Raw genomic sequence first — 16,916 nt, forward strand, 5'->3', positions numbered from 1 at the left:
GCACACGGAATTACACTCAATATTTTACAATAACCTAAGAGAAAAGAACCTGAAAAAAGAACATATATGCGTATAACTGCATCACTGTGCTGCACACCTGAAAGCAACGCACAGACGCAACTACAGGCACCCTCTCTGTTCAAAATCTTCCAGCCCGCGTACGAAGCTACGGGATAGTGCACACAGCCGTGCACCCACGGCTCTCACGTTTGGAAAAACAGACCCGAAACAGAATATTGTGAATAATATTTTATTTCGTCATTTTTGTTTACAACTGAAACTCTGGGAACTCAAAATTAACGTCTTTGCCCGTGAGCTTCTTATAGACACCAGAAAACGTTTCAACCTACAAGAAAAGAAATAACTCATCACAAAACGTTTTAATACACATTCGTCTTAAAGCCTAAAGACCCTGTGAAGTTGTGCCCTGTATGGTTTTTCTCCTCAGCAACCAGGCAGAGAAGGAATATACCGGACATGCCTCTATAGTCCCAACCTGGGGGCAAGCTCCTCTCCAGTGTCGTGGGACAGGCCTCCACAGCACTGCACCCGAGGGCTGGCTCCTCTAGGCCACTCGGCAGACCCTGGGGGACCCCAGAGGTTAATGCTCTACCAGGAATGAAGCAAAGTGACAGTTCTCCCCCGATTCTAACACGACCACCACCCTGCCCATAAACACAGCTTTACTAGAAGTCACACCATGGAATTACTTTACTTCAATTTCTCCTAATAACTTAAAAGAGAATTCGATCTTTTAAAACATCCCCCAGGACTTCCCTGGTGGCGCAGTGGTTGAGAATCCGCCTGCCAATGCAGGGGACACGGGTTCGAGCCCTGGTCTGGGAAGATCCCACATGCCGCGGAGCAGCTAAGCCCGCGAGCCACAACTACTGAGCCTGCGCTCTAGAGCCTGCGAGCCACAACTACTGAAGCCCGTGCGCCTACAGCCCATGCTCCGCAACAAGAGAAGCCACCGCAATGAGAAGCCTGCGCATCACAACAAAGAGTAGCTCCTGCTCGCCACAACTAGAGAAAAGCCCACGTGCAGCAACGAAGACCCAACGCAGCCAAAAAAAAAACCCAATTTAAAACCTGACATATAATCCAAGAGGAAGTGGGCCCTCAGTTCACAAAGACTGGTTCTGGTGCCACATGGGGACGGGTTAGGCTACGCTCTACCCTTATCCGTCCTGGATCTTTCCATAATAAACAGGCCTATTACCTTGTGTTCCACGTTGTTCTGCTGTGCTTTGTCCAAATGAACCTTTATGAGTCGGCTGCCATCCAGCTTCACACGGATCCTCTTGCCCACAATCTCACTCGGGAAAACCAAGTCCTCCAGGATGGCGTCGTGCACGGCTGTCAGAGTGCGGCTTGAAGCATAGAACACAGGGACGAAAGTGAGAAATCTAGCAAGGTCTGCCCTCCTGGGAGCCCCAAGGGCACCTCTTGAAGTCAAAAACATAAAGGGCAAACTCCAGGTTCCTGAAACCAAATTAACACTAGCTTTCAAGTAATCTACTTTCATTCAATGTATCACACCAAGAGCCATCACCAAACTAGAATAGGTTAACAAACACCCTATTTTTTTTGGCTACACGGCGCGACTTGGGGGATTTTAGTTCCCTGACCAGGAATTGAAGCCAGGCCTAACCACTGGGCTGACAGGGAATTCCCGACACCCTATTATTTTATTTCAAAAGCTTAGCGTATTTTAAACGTGATACCTTGTAAACTACACATACACCAGCTATTATGAGTGATTTTCTCCAGGGAATGGATTAATGATCACTTTTATTTTTATACATTATCTTTAGGTTTATTGTCACTCGTATGATTTCTCAACTAAATCACTGCAATAACGTCTTTCCTTTCTCCAAAACTATCCCCTCCGTTGCTGTCAAAATAATTACTGATGTCATTACACACTTCACCTACTAAAGACCCTTTGAGGGCTCCCCTTGCCCTCCAAAATGCAACAAACCCCCCTTGTTCCCTGCGATGGAATGAGGTGACATCCCATCCCAAAAGACACTGCTCTATCACCAGCTCTAGGATGTGGCCCCTCCTATGAGGGTCCCCAGTTTTCAACCCATCCCATCACACAAACTGCCAAGGGAACCTTGCTCCTCTCCTGAGTATCATTCCAAGTTCACAACCCATCTGGCTGCCTGACGAGAAGGTTCAATTAATTCCAAACTTTTAGAGTATCAGCTTTGTGCCACAGGATATCAGGAATGAGCGAATGAAAAGACGGTTCTCATTCTCAATGTTTATGCAGCTACCCTGTATTATGGACTGTGTCTAGGTCTCGTTCACCCCTCAGTGGATCAGACACTATGTTCTACTCATTCCTATTTCCTGTTCTGCCACGCACACAGAAGGGGCTCCTAAATAACTGCAAAGGCCTCACTGCCCCATGGTGGACCCACTTTCCATGCCTTTATCACCTCTCCAGAAGCAAATGAGACAGATGGCCCAATTGATCAATGGCCCCTAACCACCGACTAAGCACTTCTTACTCTTACAGGACTAGGAAGGCACACATACGGAAACTTGCTAATTACTCCCTTCAAAACATACATTAGGACGGAATCAAAGCTAGCCTCAGACTCAAATTCCAACCCAGTCTAAAGACTTTTTAAGGGGGAGCAGTGGCAACGCAACTTTAATAATCACAAAGCATAGGAACTAACCTGCTTCAGAAGAAAAATAACTGAAACCCTGCTATAGATCAGAAGCCAAAGAAAACATAAATCTCAGCATTTAATCTGTTGTAGGAGAGAGATAACGACTGAGAAGGAAAATGAATCTGAAGGCAAGAAACCAGATTGGAAAGGGGTGGATTCACTCTGGCCTCCCAACTAGACCTTAGTGTAGGAGAACGAAGACTCCAATGTCTAGAGCAGGTCACTAGGAACAGGGTGAAGTCATTACCTGAGAAAATGTGGAAACAGGTTTGGGATGAGGGATATTTAAGGCTGTAGATTTGGGAGTCAGTGCCTTAGTTGGGTGCAAAGCAAAGGATCTGTCTTTATACTCAAGTACTAACTGGGGTTGTCAGAACTGAGATTATAAAACCACTTTTTAAGTATCATGATTAACAAACTAAACGTTCTTGATTATCCCCTGTATTTGATCTCTTGCAAACTATCCAGAATAAAAAAAAAAAAAAGCTAAATTCTTATGCTACTCCAGCTACTCCAACTGCCCTTAAAACAAGCTCAGGGGGCTTCCCTGGTGGCGCAATGGTTGAGAATCTGCCTGCCAATGCAGGGGACACGGGTTCGAGCCCTGGTCTGGGGAAGATCCCACATGCCGCAGAGCAATTAAGCCCGTGAGCCACAACTACTGAAGCCCGCGTGCCTAGAGCCCGTGCTCTGCAACAAGAAGCCACCGCAATGAGTAGCCCCTGCTTGCTGCAACTAGAGAAAGCCTGTGCGCAGCAATGAAGACCCAACGCAGCCAAGAATAAATAAATAAAATAAATAAATTTATATTAAAAAAAAAAAACAACAAGCTCAAGGTACTGACCAACAGTCGAGTGCCAGAAAACCTGGAACCGGCCTTTCCAGCCTCACCACTTCTCCCTCTCCTCCCTCCACCACAGCATGGTACACAGTACATCTGCCCACAACACTGGAGACCCATCACTGCCTATTTTGTAGGAATTTTAGAAACAAGACTGAGTTTAAATTCCAGCGTCACTAACACTAGCTGTGGTGAGCAAAGGATGGGTGAGTCTCCTCATCCCTTAAGTAGGGATGCTAATCCTACAAATTACGTACTTCACAAGGTTGGCCTCTCTGGCAGTTAGAGGGATGCTTGAGTATTTTTTTTCTCAAACTTGTCCAAGGGCAGGATCTGCAGCGATCCAATAATCCAAGTCTACGAAACCAGAGACTACAACAAAATACCAGAAGGCCCAGATCAAAGAGCCAACTTCCAATATCTAAGTTTATGTCAGATAACCTGCAATTCAATCAAGTTTACAAAGCATTGTCCATCAGCATCTACAACTGCATTGACACCTTTAACCTGTGACGTGAGCAACAAAAAAATCTAATCTTTCAGCCTTAATCCACAGCAAAAGTAAAAAATGAGGACAGGTCACAGCCCACCTGCACATCTGGTGTGCTTTACCCCACGGCACTCAACTCAAGATTCCTCCCCACTGTTCCGACCCTTTGCCCAAAGAACCGGAGGAAAGAATCTCATCTTTTGAGGTAACAGTAACCTATTATACCACCTATGTGAATATGCGTAATTCTTACCTCCAGAGTCACTTTTAAAACATTTCGCATGTAATTATAGAAAAAACTAAGTCACTTGATGAAAATTCCCACGTGAATGGATCTCCTATGTTATCAATGTTTAATTTTAGAAGCCTACTGCAACCCTGACTGTAAACAACACACGCCAGTCAAGAATTGTTGACAAGAGTGGTACGCTTTTCATGCTGATAAAACTTACCTCCTGGGACGTTTCTGCTTATTTTTTGTACGGCTTTTTCGAGTTGGCTTAGGCAGTATTCTCCTCTGTAAGGTAAAAATTATCACGCAACAACAAAAAAAAAGACCGTAAGTAAGCTGGCAGAAAACTAAGCACGGTCAACCTGCTTTAAAAACCAAAGGACTCAGTGGCTGAATAAATTCCAAGCCCCCGAAAGCCGAACAACCCAGACCCAACAAGTTACTGAGAAATCCTCTCCAGTACCCCGACTTCTCAGTAATTCTTTCAGAATCCATGGCTCACATTAAAACGGAACTGGACCGTGGTCATTTTTAAGTCTTTTGTCATTTACAGACAGTTCTGGGTGTACTCTGATGATTTTGCAAATATGTTCCTATAAAAGGGTTTCATCTTCAAGAAATTCATGGAAAAGACTCTGACAAGTACAGGTTTCTGGTAACTGACTGTACTGCTGAACTGAATGAATAAGCATTTTCAGAACTCTAATGAAAAACTGATGAACTCCTAAAAGTGCTAACAAAAGATCAAGATGAAAAAAAAAATTAATTACATGGGACTGAGTGAACTGATGAGGATGAGTATAATTTGTGTGACTTTCTGTCTGAATTTAAAAAAAAAAATCCCACAAGGACACAGAGGCAAAGAATATACAAGTCAATTTTCACTGCAAAGTAAAGGAGCTGTTACAGTGGAGGATTACTGGACTGAATGTCAATATTATGACATAGTATGAGTGTGTTTCATGTTTGGTAATTGCAATCATTGTTGCTTTTGTTGCGGTCATCCATGTACAATGCTTGGTGTCAGTCTATTTATCTCTTGTAAAAATAAAATACAGTGTGTGTGTGTGAAAAAAAAAAAAAAAAACGGAACTGGAAAAAACCGCTTGCTCCGTAATACGACGGATCTCCCAAAGATCACACCCCTTTTCACGTTCCATCTGGCCCACTACCCACTACAGGTACTAAGCCAGGAAACCACTCCGTAATTCCTCATCAGCCGGGCACTTAATTTCTACAGATTTCTGTTTGCAGCAAGGCCAGACCTAACTTTAAAAACAACACGACACAACACGAAACCCTCTCGGCCGTGCTCCGCTCCCCGCGTACCATCTCTTCGCACCTCTCTTCCTCCCCACACCTACGTCTGCCTCACCAGGCAGGGAAATCGCGCCGAGTCTCAGACAGGCAAGTCCGTCAGGCTGAAAACTCAGGCTCACTGCAAGCGCACGTGTCACCGCGGCCACCCGTGTGCACCCCCGGCGCACCGACGGCGCTGCACACACAGAGCCGCCCTCGCGGTAACAGCAGCCGTGCGCCGCCTCCCTCTAGCCCAGCGCGAGCACCCTAACCTCCGGGAACAGCTTCTCCACGCTCGCGAGGGACGCTTAACGGGACTCGCGAGACGGCGCGTTCAGCAGCCGCACAGCTACCTGCGCGATAAAGACAACGTGCTTCCCGCTGAACTTCTTCTCCAGCTCCCGCACGAGCCGGACCTGGATTTTCTGGAAAGACTTCAGTTGAGGAACGGGAACGAAGATTATGATAGCTTTCCGACCGCCACCAACTTCAATTTCCTGGGGAAGAGAGAACAGAGAGGCGCGCGCTCTCTGAGGCCCCAGGCGCCGGCCCTCCCGGTCTGGCCCCGCTGAAGCGGTAACGCGCCGCGCCGACCCCGTCACACGCTCGACACCCGAGTCGCCGGGGCGTCCCGACAACTGCACGTGCCCCGACGCCCCCCGGGAGGGACCCCACTGTACCTTGGCGGCCGTGATGTTCAGCTCCCGCAGCTGGGCCTTGAGGTCCGAGTTCATCTCCAGCTCCAGGAGGGCCTGCGGGAGAGGAGGCAGGAGCGCACCCTCAGCGCCCGGACCCCGGACCCCGGACCCCAGACCCCGGCGCGGCCTCTGCGCTCCGCCCGCCCCCTCACCTGGGAGATGCCCGACTCGAACTCGTCCGGCTTCTCGCCATTGGGCTTCACGATTTTCGCGCTGGAACTGAACATGGCCGGCACCTGGAAGCACAGAGCGCTCAAGCCGGGCGGCCCGCGACCCCGCCCACCCGCCCGCGCGGCCCGGCCCCGGTCCCAACCCCAGCTCTCCCCGCACACGCCATCGGGGCCCGCGGGCCGGGTAATCGGCCGCATCCCCACCCGGGGACCCCAGAGGTGTGCCCCTCAAAGCCGTCGGACCACCACGGCGGCAGCGGACAACATACCTTGACCAAGCGGCCGACGCTCGCTGCCGCCGCCGACTCCAGTAGGCTTAGGAAGAGGCCTAGGTCTCGCGAGAGTTCGTTAAATCCCGGCGGCCGAGGGGAAGAGGCGGGAATACCGCGAGTCACCAAACCGGAAGAACCACTGAGAAACGGTGGAAGCCTAGAGAGTCCCAGGAAGAGGCTCCGGAGGACCAGTGCGTTGGCTACGCTCTTCCCCCGCGAGAGCCTCCTCTTCTGGGCGGTTCGCGGGAGTTTTTCTGCGTTCTCTGGAGGTTCGAGGCGGTAGCCGGGTGGCCGGGCCGGAGTGTGGGCGGGAGACCCGGGCCCGAGAAGAGCAACCTGGGCTATCCCTGAGGTTAGGACGTTTAAAAAAGGCTAACCTAACACGAGGAAGGGGCTTCTCTGGCGGCTCAGTGGTTAAGAATCCACCTGCCAATGCAGGATACATGGGTTAGAGCCCTGGTCAGGGAAGATCCCACATGCCGCGGAGCAACTAAGTCCGTGCGCCACAACTACTGAGCCTGCGCTCTAGAGCCCGTGAGCCACAACTACTGAAGCCCACGTGCCTAGAGCCCGTGCTCCACACAAGAGAAGCCACAACAATGAGAAACCCGCACACCACAACTAGACAAAGCCCACACGCAGCAACAAAGACCCAACGCCACCAAAAATAAATAAATAAAACAAATAAATTAAAAAACAAAAAACACGAGGAAGCTAAAGTCCCTGCTGAAGCAATGGGAAGGAGTCACAGACTTGGATGCCAGTTCTGCGTGTAGAGAACCCAAAGGATGACATTTGTGAAAGCTCTTTGGAAACGAAGTGCTTTACGAATAAATGTGATTTTCAGGCCACACGTGGCTCTCGTATTGACCGCTTGGTGCGGCCGACAATTCTGAGACATCTGCGAATGGCGGTGGTGGGGCGGCCTGACGCTGGAGGAGAACCACCCCAAGGGGTGAAGACCTGGGGGCCAGATGCAGGACGCGCGATTCCAGGAAGAGGGCCAGAGCGGGGGAAAGATGATTGGGAAGAGTCGGGGCTCGAGCTGGAGAAACGGATGTGGTCAAGGTGTGGTGAGAGATGGCGAATTGCTTTAGAATGGGCCAAGAAGTCAACAGAAGAATGTTTTGTTGGAAAAGTGCCTACCGTGTGTGTAAAGCACTCCCTGCCCTAGACAGGAGCCAAAAATGCAATTCACAAATAATTGTTCATGCGAGTGTTCCGTGCTAATACTGCCCTAGGTGCTAGTTATAAGGGAAACCCACTGGATCCTTGCCCTCGCGAGATTGCAGTTTAGTGAAGATGGCATCCCATAAATTGTATGGCTAAATATATAATGATGAATTGTAATAACACATAACAGTAAAATGAGTAAAGGTGGCCAGGAGGATTCATGCTTTAAGAAGCCAGGGAATTCTTTGGAAGAGATGAAATTAACCTGCAAGGTGGAAGAGTAGTCACCAGGGAGAAGGGCATTTCCGACGCAGGGAACTACTTGTGCCACATTATCTGGCAAAGGGGAGATAACTTAGTCTACTTGAGCTTCAGTTTCCTCACTTGTCAAATTTAACAGCAATTATCTACATGGGCCGGGCGCTGTGGAAAATGCTGAAAACAATGCACTAGGTGATCTCTAAGATTTCCAGCAACTTTAAATAAGCTAAGATGGTGTTCATCTCAGATTTTTAAAGCTATATATGCTTCTCTAATAATGTTTCAAAAAAAAAGGCAACTAACTATCTCACTGGAAAATTAAGAGTCAGCTTGGGACTTATTCAAGAGAGAAAGTATAGCTGCATCTGCAGTCTTATCTGGGCAGCCATTCTGAACCCCCTTGATGAACCATTTCCATCTCAATGCTCTACATGCCTTTTCAGTCCGGCTTCAGTGTCAGCCACTCCACCAAAGCAGCACTCCAAAAGTGCCTTCAGTAAAGTACTTTCTGGTTTCCAGTACTTTGATGAGAGGAGTGGTGAGAGAGGACATCCTTGCCTTGTTCCCCATCCCTCGGGGAAAGCATTCTGTCTTTCATCAGTAAGTATATGATGTTCACCTTAGGTTTCCATAGATGTTCTTTATTTATTGAGGAAGTTCCCTCCCATCCCTATTTTCTAAGAGTTTTTATCATAAATGGGATTATGCATTTTATGCATTGATTAATCACGTGAGTTTCTCTTTTTAGCCTGTTAATATTGTAGACTACATTAATTGATATTCAAATATTGAACCTACCTTGAATGTCTGGAATAAACCCCAGTTGGAAATAGGATATAATTCTTTGTCATATTACTGGGTTCCATTTACTAACATTTCTTATGAGGATTTTTTTATGTCTATGTTCACAAGGGACATTGGTCTGTAGTTTTCTTTTTTGTACTGTTTTTGTCAGGTTTTGGTATTAGGTTAATACAAGCATCATAAAATCAGTTGGGAAGTGCTCCCTCGTCTTTTATTTTCAGAAAAAAATTGTGTAGAATTGGTGTTAATTCTTCAAGCATTTGGTTGAATTCTGCCATGAAATCATCAGCACCTGGAGATTTCTTTTTCCAGGGTTTTTACTATTATGAATTCAATTTCCTTAATAGTTACAAGGTTATTCGAATTATCTCTTTCATATTGGATGAGATTTGGCAGTTTGTGCTTTTAGAGGAATTGGTCCATTTCATTTAAATTGTTGAATTTATGCAAGTAGAATTGTTCATAATATCCCCTTACTATCCTTTTAATGTTCATAACAGTAAAAGATACCTTTTTAAGTAGGTTTCATGGGGAACCTTCAAGTCAATACATTATTTCCAGTTCCTGTAAGAATGAAAGTACTACCTGGAAACAGAGCATGTACCCCCAGGGTTAGTTTAGCAGAAGAGCAGGGACATGATAAATGAGGTATAAGAGAACATTTGGGCAGTGATTGGGAGAGTGGAGTCTGTTAGGGAGGACAGCAAAGCACCCCTTCTTTAGGAAGATTTGACCTTCCAGAGGTCAGAGGAAGGTCACTCCATACCTAGAAAGGAGAGGTTTTCAACAACAGGAGAAAAGAAATATAGAAAAAGTATAGATTGGAGGCACTGGAGTCAAATTTTGCTTAGGCCTCTGCCTAACTGAAATACAGTTCTAAGTTGTTTATTCAGGAGAGGTGCCGTTATGAACACAGAGTCCTTGCCATACTGGAATACAGCAACACCTTCGTTAGCTAATTGAGCATAAATAGCCCACATCTACCTTACAGTTGGTTATTAAATTGGCATCACTGTCAATATATCAACTTCTAACAAGTACCTCAATCCATTGTCTTGTAAGCCCTTTGCAAATGGAAATAACCAAAGGGCGACCAAGGGAGATGAGGTCATCCCCGCTTGCTACATCAGTATTAGATGTAATTGTACTGCATTGTTCATCCAGGCATGAAGTTAACTCCATGTCCACTCTGAAAGGCACAGCATGTGCAGAGGCTTAATGACAGCCATTTTCCTGCACACTCAGGGCCCTGCTCAATTGCTGGCATCAGTCACAGAAGCAACATAATGATGCCTTTCTTCCCTCCTAGCCTCAGGCTGCATTAGTTTTCCTGCAGGGGAAAGCCTTGGCTGTGGGAGGAATAGGCACATTACAACTAAGACATGCCTGCTGACCAGGAAGGTCAGGAAAGCCTTAAAGTGGTGCAAGTAGGTGAAGCATGCAATGAAAAATGGCTGTATTAGGAAATCCAGCTGCAAACCCAAATGTTAAAAAGGTATTTTGTCCTTTCTTCCTACCCCCAAGAATGCTACTGAGTGAGCATCTGGACAAGGGCATGAGGGAGAATTGAGGGGCCCCAGGACACCAACCCAGGCTGACCTGGACGCTGTGAGCAGAGGTCGAGGTGGCCTCTGTCCAGTGGCCTGTGTACAGCTGATGAGGAATAGAGTCAAGTGCCCATATTTCAGGTTGTTCCTCCTTCTTCCAAGGGAACAGATGCAGCATCTTCGTCACTTCAAGCATTTCTTTTAGTATTTCAAGAAACAATCGTGTAACAAAACTTTCTTAAAACTAACAACTTCTTGTAAATCCAATTAACATATATTAAAGAACCTAAAGCTTTCTTTAGATATACCAATACTAAAACTAGGTTTCACCTAAAAATCATTAGTCTAAATCTATTACTCAGATACATATTTCAAATAACTGCCAATGGGCTGTCACTCTAAACAGACCAAACTATCCCTTACATATGGTTATGAGAGAAAGACCAAGTATGTACTCTTTCTCCCTTGACTGAAAGTTATTTGTACAATGGGTCTAACTCTCATAGACATTTCTATACAAAATTCTAGATCTTCCCGGACTGAAAACTACTTACCAACCTGAAGACCAGTTGATTGATTTATCTACTAACAGATTTAAGACAGAGGCTGCCTAGATTCTTATTCATAACCCTCATGGCATGTGCTGAACTTTTAAAACTTGGAACCTGAGAGAATGTTGCATGTGTACGTTTAATAGGTGTTTTTAATGTAAAAAACACAAACACATGGAGGCTAAACAATACATTACTAAATAACCAAGAGATCACTGAAGAAATCAAAGAGGAAATCAAAAAATACCTAGAGACAAATGACAATGAAAACACGACGATCCAAAACCTATGGGATGCAGCACAAGCAGTCTAAGAGGGAAGTTTATAGCTATACAAGCCTACCTCAAGAAACAAGAAAAATCTCAAATAAACAATCTAACTTTACACCTAAAGGAACGAGAGAAAGAAGAACAAACAAAACCCAAAGTTAGTAGAAGGAAAGAAATCATAAAGATCAGAGCAGAAATAAGTGAAATAGAAACAAAGAAAACAATAGCAAAGATCAATAAAACTAAAAGCTTGTTCTTTGAGAAAATAAACAAAATTGATAAAACTTTAGCCAGACTCATCAAAAAAAAGAGGGAGAGGACTCAAATCAATAAAATTAGAAATGAAAAAGGAGAAGTTTCAGTGGACACCACAGAAATACAAAGCATCCTAAGAGACTACTACAAGCAACTCTATGCCAATAAAATGGACAACCTGGAAGAAATGGACAAATTCTTAGAAAGGTATAACCTTCCAAAACTGAAACAGGAAGAAATAGGAAATATGAACAGACCAATCACAAGTAATGAAATTGAAACTGTGATTAAAATCTTCCAACAAACAAAAGTCCAGGACCAGATGGCTTCACAGGTGAATTCTATCAAACATTTAGAGAAGAGCTAACACCCATCCTTCTCAAACTCTTCCAAAAAATTGCAGAGGAAGGAACACTCCCAAACTCATTCTACAAGGCCACCATCACCCTGATACCAAAACCAGACAAAGATGCTACAAAAAAAGAAAATTACAGACCAATATCACTGATGAATATAGATGCAAAAATCAACAAAATACTAGCAAACAGAATCCAACAACACATTAATAGGATCATACACCATGATCAAGTGGGATTTATCCCAGGGATGCAAGGATTCTTCAATATACGCAAGTCAATCAATGTGATACACCATATTAACAAGTTGAAGAATAAGACAAAATTCAACACCCATTTTGATAAAAACTCTCCAGAAAGTGGGCATAGAGGGAACCTACATAAACATAATAAGGGCCATACATGACAAACCCACAGCAAACATCATTCTCAATGGTGAAAAACTGAAAGCATTTCCTCTAAGATCAGGAACAAGACAAGAATGTCCACTCTCGCCACTATTATTCAACATAGTTTTGGAAGTCCTAGCCATGGCAATCAGAGAAGAAAAAGAAATAAAAGCAATACAAATTGGAAAAGAAGAAGTAAAACTGTCACTGTTTGCGGATGACATGATACTATACATAGAGAATCCTAAAGATGACACCAGAAAACTACTAGAGCTAATCAATGAATTTGGTAAAGTTGCAGGATACAAAATTAATGTGCAGAAATCTCTTGCATTCCTATACACTAACGACGAAAGATCAGAAAGAGAAATTAAGGCAACAATCCCATTCACCATTGCAACAAAAAGAATAAAATACCTAGAAATAAACCTACCTAAGGAGGTAAAAGACCTGTACTCAGAAAACTATAAAACACTGATGAAAGAAATCAAAGATGACACAAACAGATGGAGAGATATACCATGTTCTTGGATTGGAAGAATCAATATTGTGAAAATGACTGTTCTACCCAAAGCAATCTACTGATTCAATGCAATCCCTATAGAATTACCAATGGCATTTTTTACAGAACTAGAACAAAAAAATCTTAAAATTTGTATGGAGACACAAAAGACCCCGAATAGCCAAAGCAATCTTTTTTTTTTTTTTAATTTTATAGCTACTTTTATTTTTATTTATTTATTTATTTTTGGCTGTGCTGGGTCTTCGGTTCGCGCGAGGGCTTTCTCTAGTTGCGGCAAGTGGGGGCCACTCTTCATCGCGGTGCGGGGACCGCTCTTCATCGCGGTGCACGGGCCTTTCACTATCGTGGCCCCTCCCGTTGCGGGGCACAGGCTCCAGACGCGCAGGCTCAGTAGTTGTGGCTCATGGGCCCAGCTGCTCCGTGGCATGTGGGATCTTCCCAGACCAGGGCTCGAACCCGTGTCCCCTGCATTAGCAGGCAGATTCTCAACCACTGCGCCACCAGGGAAGCCCAGCCAAAGCAATCTTGAAGGGGAAAAAATGGAGCTGGAGGAATCTGACTCTCTGACTTCAGACTATACTACAAAACTACAGTAATCAAGGCAATATGGTACTGGCACAAAAACAGAAATACAGATAAATGGAACAGGATAGAAAGCCCAGAGATAAACCCACACACCTATGGTCAAGTAATCTATGACAAAGGAAGCAAGGATATACAATGGAGAAAAGACAGTCTCTTCAATAAGTGGTGCTGGGAGAACTGGAGAGCTACATGTAAAAGAATGAAATTAGAACCCTCCCTAACACCATACACAAAAATAGACTCCAAATTGATTAAAGACCTAAATGTAAGACCAGACACTATAAAACTCTTAGAGGAAAACATAGGAAGAGCATTATTTGACAGAAATCGAAGCAAGACCTTTTTTGACCCACCTCCTAGAGTAATGGAAATAAAAACAAAAATAAACAAATGGGACCTAATGAAACTTAAAAGCTTTTGCACAGCAAAGGAAACTATAAACAAGATGAAAAGACAACCCTCAGAATGGGAAAAAATATTTGCAAATGAATCGACGGACAAAGGATTAATCTCCAAAATATATAAACAACTCCTTCAGCTCAATATTGAAAAAACAAACAACCCAATCCAAAAATGGGCAGAAGACCTAAATAGACATTTCTCCAAAGAAGACATACAGGTGGCCAAGAGGCAAATGAAAAGCTGCACATCACTAATTATTAGAGAAATCAAAGCTACAATGAGGTATCACCTCACACCAGTTAGAATGGGCATCATCAGAAAATCTACAAACAACAAATGCTGGAGAGGGTGTGGAGAAAAGGGAACCCTCTTGTACTGTTAGTGGGAATGTAAATTGATACAGCCACTATGGAGAACAGTATGGAGGTTCCTTAAAAAACTAAAAATAGGACTTCCCTGGTGGTGCAGTGGTTGAGAATCCACCTACCAATGCAGGGGACATGGGTTCAAGCCTTGGTCTAGGAAGATCCCACATGCTGCGGTGCAACTAAGCCCATGTGCCACAACTACTGAGCCTGCGCTCTAGAGCCCATGAGCCACAACTACTGAGCCCATGCACCACAACTACTGAGCCCATGCCCCACAACTACTGAAGCCCGCGCTTCTAGAGCCCGTGCTCCACAACAAGAGAAGCCACCACAATGAGGAGCCCGCGCACCACAACAAAGACCCAACGCAGCCAAAAATAAATAAATAAAATAAATTTATTTTTTTAAAAAAACTAAAAATAGAATTACCATACGACCCAGCAATCCCACTACTGGGCATATACCCTGAGAAAACCATAATTCAAAAAGACGCATGCACCCCAATGTTCATTGCAGCAGTATTTACAATAGCCAGGTCATGGAAGCAACATAAGTGTCCATCAACAGACAAATGAACAAAGAAGATGTGGTACATATATATAATGGAATATTACTCAGCCATAAGAAGGAATGAAATAGGGTCATTTGTAGAGACGTGGATGGACCTAGAGACTGTCATACATTGTGGATAAGTCAGAAAGAGAAAACAAATATTGTATATTAACGCACATATGTGGAATCTAGAAAATGGTACAGATGAGTCGGTTTGCAAGGCAGAAATAGGGACACAGGTGTAGAGAACAAACGTATGGACACCAAGGGGGGAAAACCATGGCAGGGGGAGGATGAATTGGGAGATTGGGATTGACATATATACACTAATATGTATAAAATAGAGAACTTATAAGAACCTGCTGTATAAAAAAAAAAATAAAAATCAAAAAAAAATAGGTGCTTTTAGTCTCACAGTCACAACTTATTCTACTGATATTTATGTTAGAAAATACCTGCTAACTGGTTTTTATGCATTTGCTAGTTTCTTTATTCTTTAACTGTACAATAAGTAGGTCAGTAATACGGTGATTGAGTAACAAGCCTCAAGAGAAATATGATGTGTCTTATTCTCTGGCTTTTAAGGTACTTTGTTAACCTTTTTCTGGTGTATCATCATGGACTCCTGACTTGTATTCACTTTATAACAACCAACCTCAACCACTATTCTCCTTCAATGTTCAAATTGTCTTACTCAGTTTGGGCCAGAAGGAGCCCCTTTTAAATCAGTTCCCGTGTCCTGTGATTGCCATTAATCTCTAAGCATCTTCTCACTTTCTGGCATAAGGAGGTGTTCCAAGCTCATTTTGTACTATTCTGTCTCAGACATGGGATTAGCCTTTTCTCCAAAAAGCCTTGCTTCCTTTTATTAAAAAATGATATTGGAGGCTGGAATTTCAGTACTAGGGTGCATCATGGAGGTCCTCTTACACCACTTCAGTAGACAGGGCTAGAAAAGATGCATTTTTACAATAGTTTTTTTCCTATAAAGCCATGAGTTCATATTGATATTTCCAGTCCAGTTCTAACAGAACAGTTCCTTTTAATATCCTTGATTATATAATTGTATCTCCTTTTATAATAAACATCTTAAACATGAAAGCACAATTTACCTAAACATGTAAATACAATTACTTACTTGCTTTATCTGGCAGTATGAGAGAACAAATTCAAAATAACAATTCAGGGCTTCCCTGGTGGTGCAGTGGTTAAGAATCCGCCGGCCAATGCAGGGGACACGGGTTTGAGCCCTGGTCCGGGCAGATCCCACATTCCGTGTGCACCACAACTACTGAACCTGCGCTCTAGAGCCCACAAACCACAACTACTGAGCCCACGTACTACAACTACTGAAGCCCGCACGCCTAGAGCCCATGCTCCGCAACAAGAGAAGCCACTGCAGTGAGAAGCCCGTGTACCGCAATGAAGAGTAGCCCCCGCTTGCCACAACTAGAGAAAGCCTGCACACAGAATGAAGACCCAACGCAGCCAAAAATAAATAAAATAAATTTTTAAAAAATAACAATTCAATATTAATATAAATCATACAATTGTTACTGAACCAAACTTGGGTCTGCTCAGCTGCGTGCAGCAAAGCCAATTTACTGACCCCTGGTTGTGGTGAAGGAAAGTACAGCATTTATTGCAGACACCAAGCAAGGAGAATGGGTGGCTCATGCTCAAAAGAACCAAACTCCCTGATGGCTTTCAGGGAAAGGTTTTTAAAGACAGGCTGAGGGAGAGGGTTAAGGGGTGCATAATCGACTCATGCATGTCCTTTTGATTGGTCGGTGGTGAGGTAACAGGGTGGCATTTTAGGAGTCAACGTCATCAACTTTCTGGTTCCATTCTATCTTGGGGCTGCATGCCGGCAGTCAGCATGCATGCCAGTGGTCAGCATGCAGTCAACTTCCTCCACCTGGTTGGGGTTTTAGTATCTGCAAAACAACTTAAGAATGTGCGTCAGACTTATCTTTACCTTTGAAACAGAACTGGGAGTTCTTGTGACTGATATATTTTTTAAGTTATGGATGTTCTCCTGCCTGACTGTCCTATCTTTGTTTCTGCATTCTTTACTTCCCCAAATATTAACTGCTAGGGCCTGTTCTTTGTTCCACATGTAGGAGCCTAGGAGGTCACAGTGTATTTCCATAGCCTCTTTTCCCAATTAATAATAAGCGAGGACACAA

The 16,916-nt window shown here is 44.1% G+C and overlaps 1 protein-coding gene across 1 annotated transcript; it reads right to left on the minus strand.

Annotated features, from left to right (window-relative positions):
• Positions 1–234: 234 nt before the first annotated feature.
• Positions 235–6,832, minus strand: RPS7 (ribosomal protein S7). The gene is made up of 7 exons (XM_036873273.1): positions 6,690–6,832; positions 6,403–6,486; positions 6,233–6,304; positions 5,906–6,049; positions 4,474–4,538; positions 1,223–1,373; positions 235–346 (listed from the first exon to the last, which is right to left on the minus strand). The coding sequence occupies exons 2-7, from the start codon at positions 6,475–6,477 to the stop codon at positions 269–271; spliced, it is 585 nt and encodes a 194-aa protein (XP_036729168.1). The 5' UTR covers positions 6,478–6,486; positions 6,690–6,832; the 3' UTR covers positions 235–268.
• Between the last annotated feature and the right edge of the window lie 10,084 nt (positions 6,833–16,916).

Source organism: Balaenoptera musculus, chromosome 13 (genome assembly GCF_009873245.2).
Source record: "Balaenoptera musculus isolate JJ_BM4_2016_0621 chromosome 13, mBalMus1.pri.v3, whole genome shotgun sequence".
NCBI lineage: Eukaryota > Metazoa > Chordata > Mammalia > Artiodactyla > Balaenopteridae > Balaenoptera > Balaenoptera musculus.

Excerpts from the sequence above, each read along its gene's own strand:
- RPS7 (XM_036873273.1), bottom strand. The coding sequence starts at position 6,477 with ATGTTCAGTTCCAGCGCGAAAATCGTGAAGCCCAATGGCGAGAAGCCG. Across the intron at positions 6,050-6,232 it reads TGAACATCACGGCCGCCAAG|GAAATTGAAGTTGGTGGCGG; the intron begins GTACAGTGGGGT and ends TCTCTTCCCCAG. Across the intron at positions 347-1,222 it reads AGAACAACGTGGAACACAAG|GTTGAAACGTTTTCTGGTGT; the intron begins GTAATAGGCCTG and ends CTTTTCTTGTAG.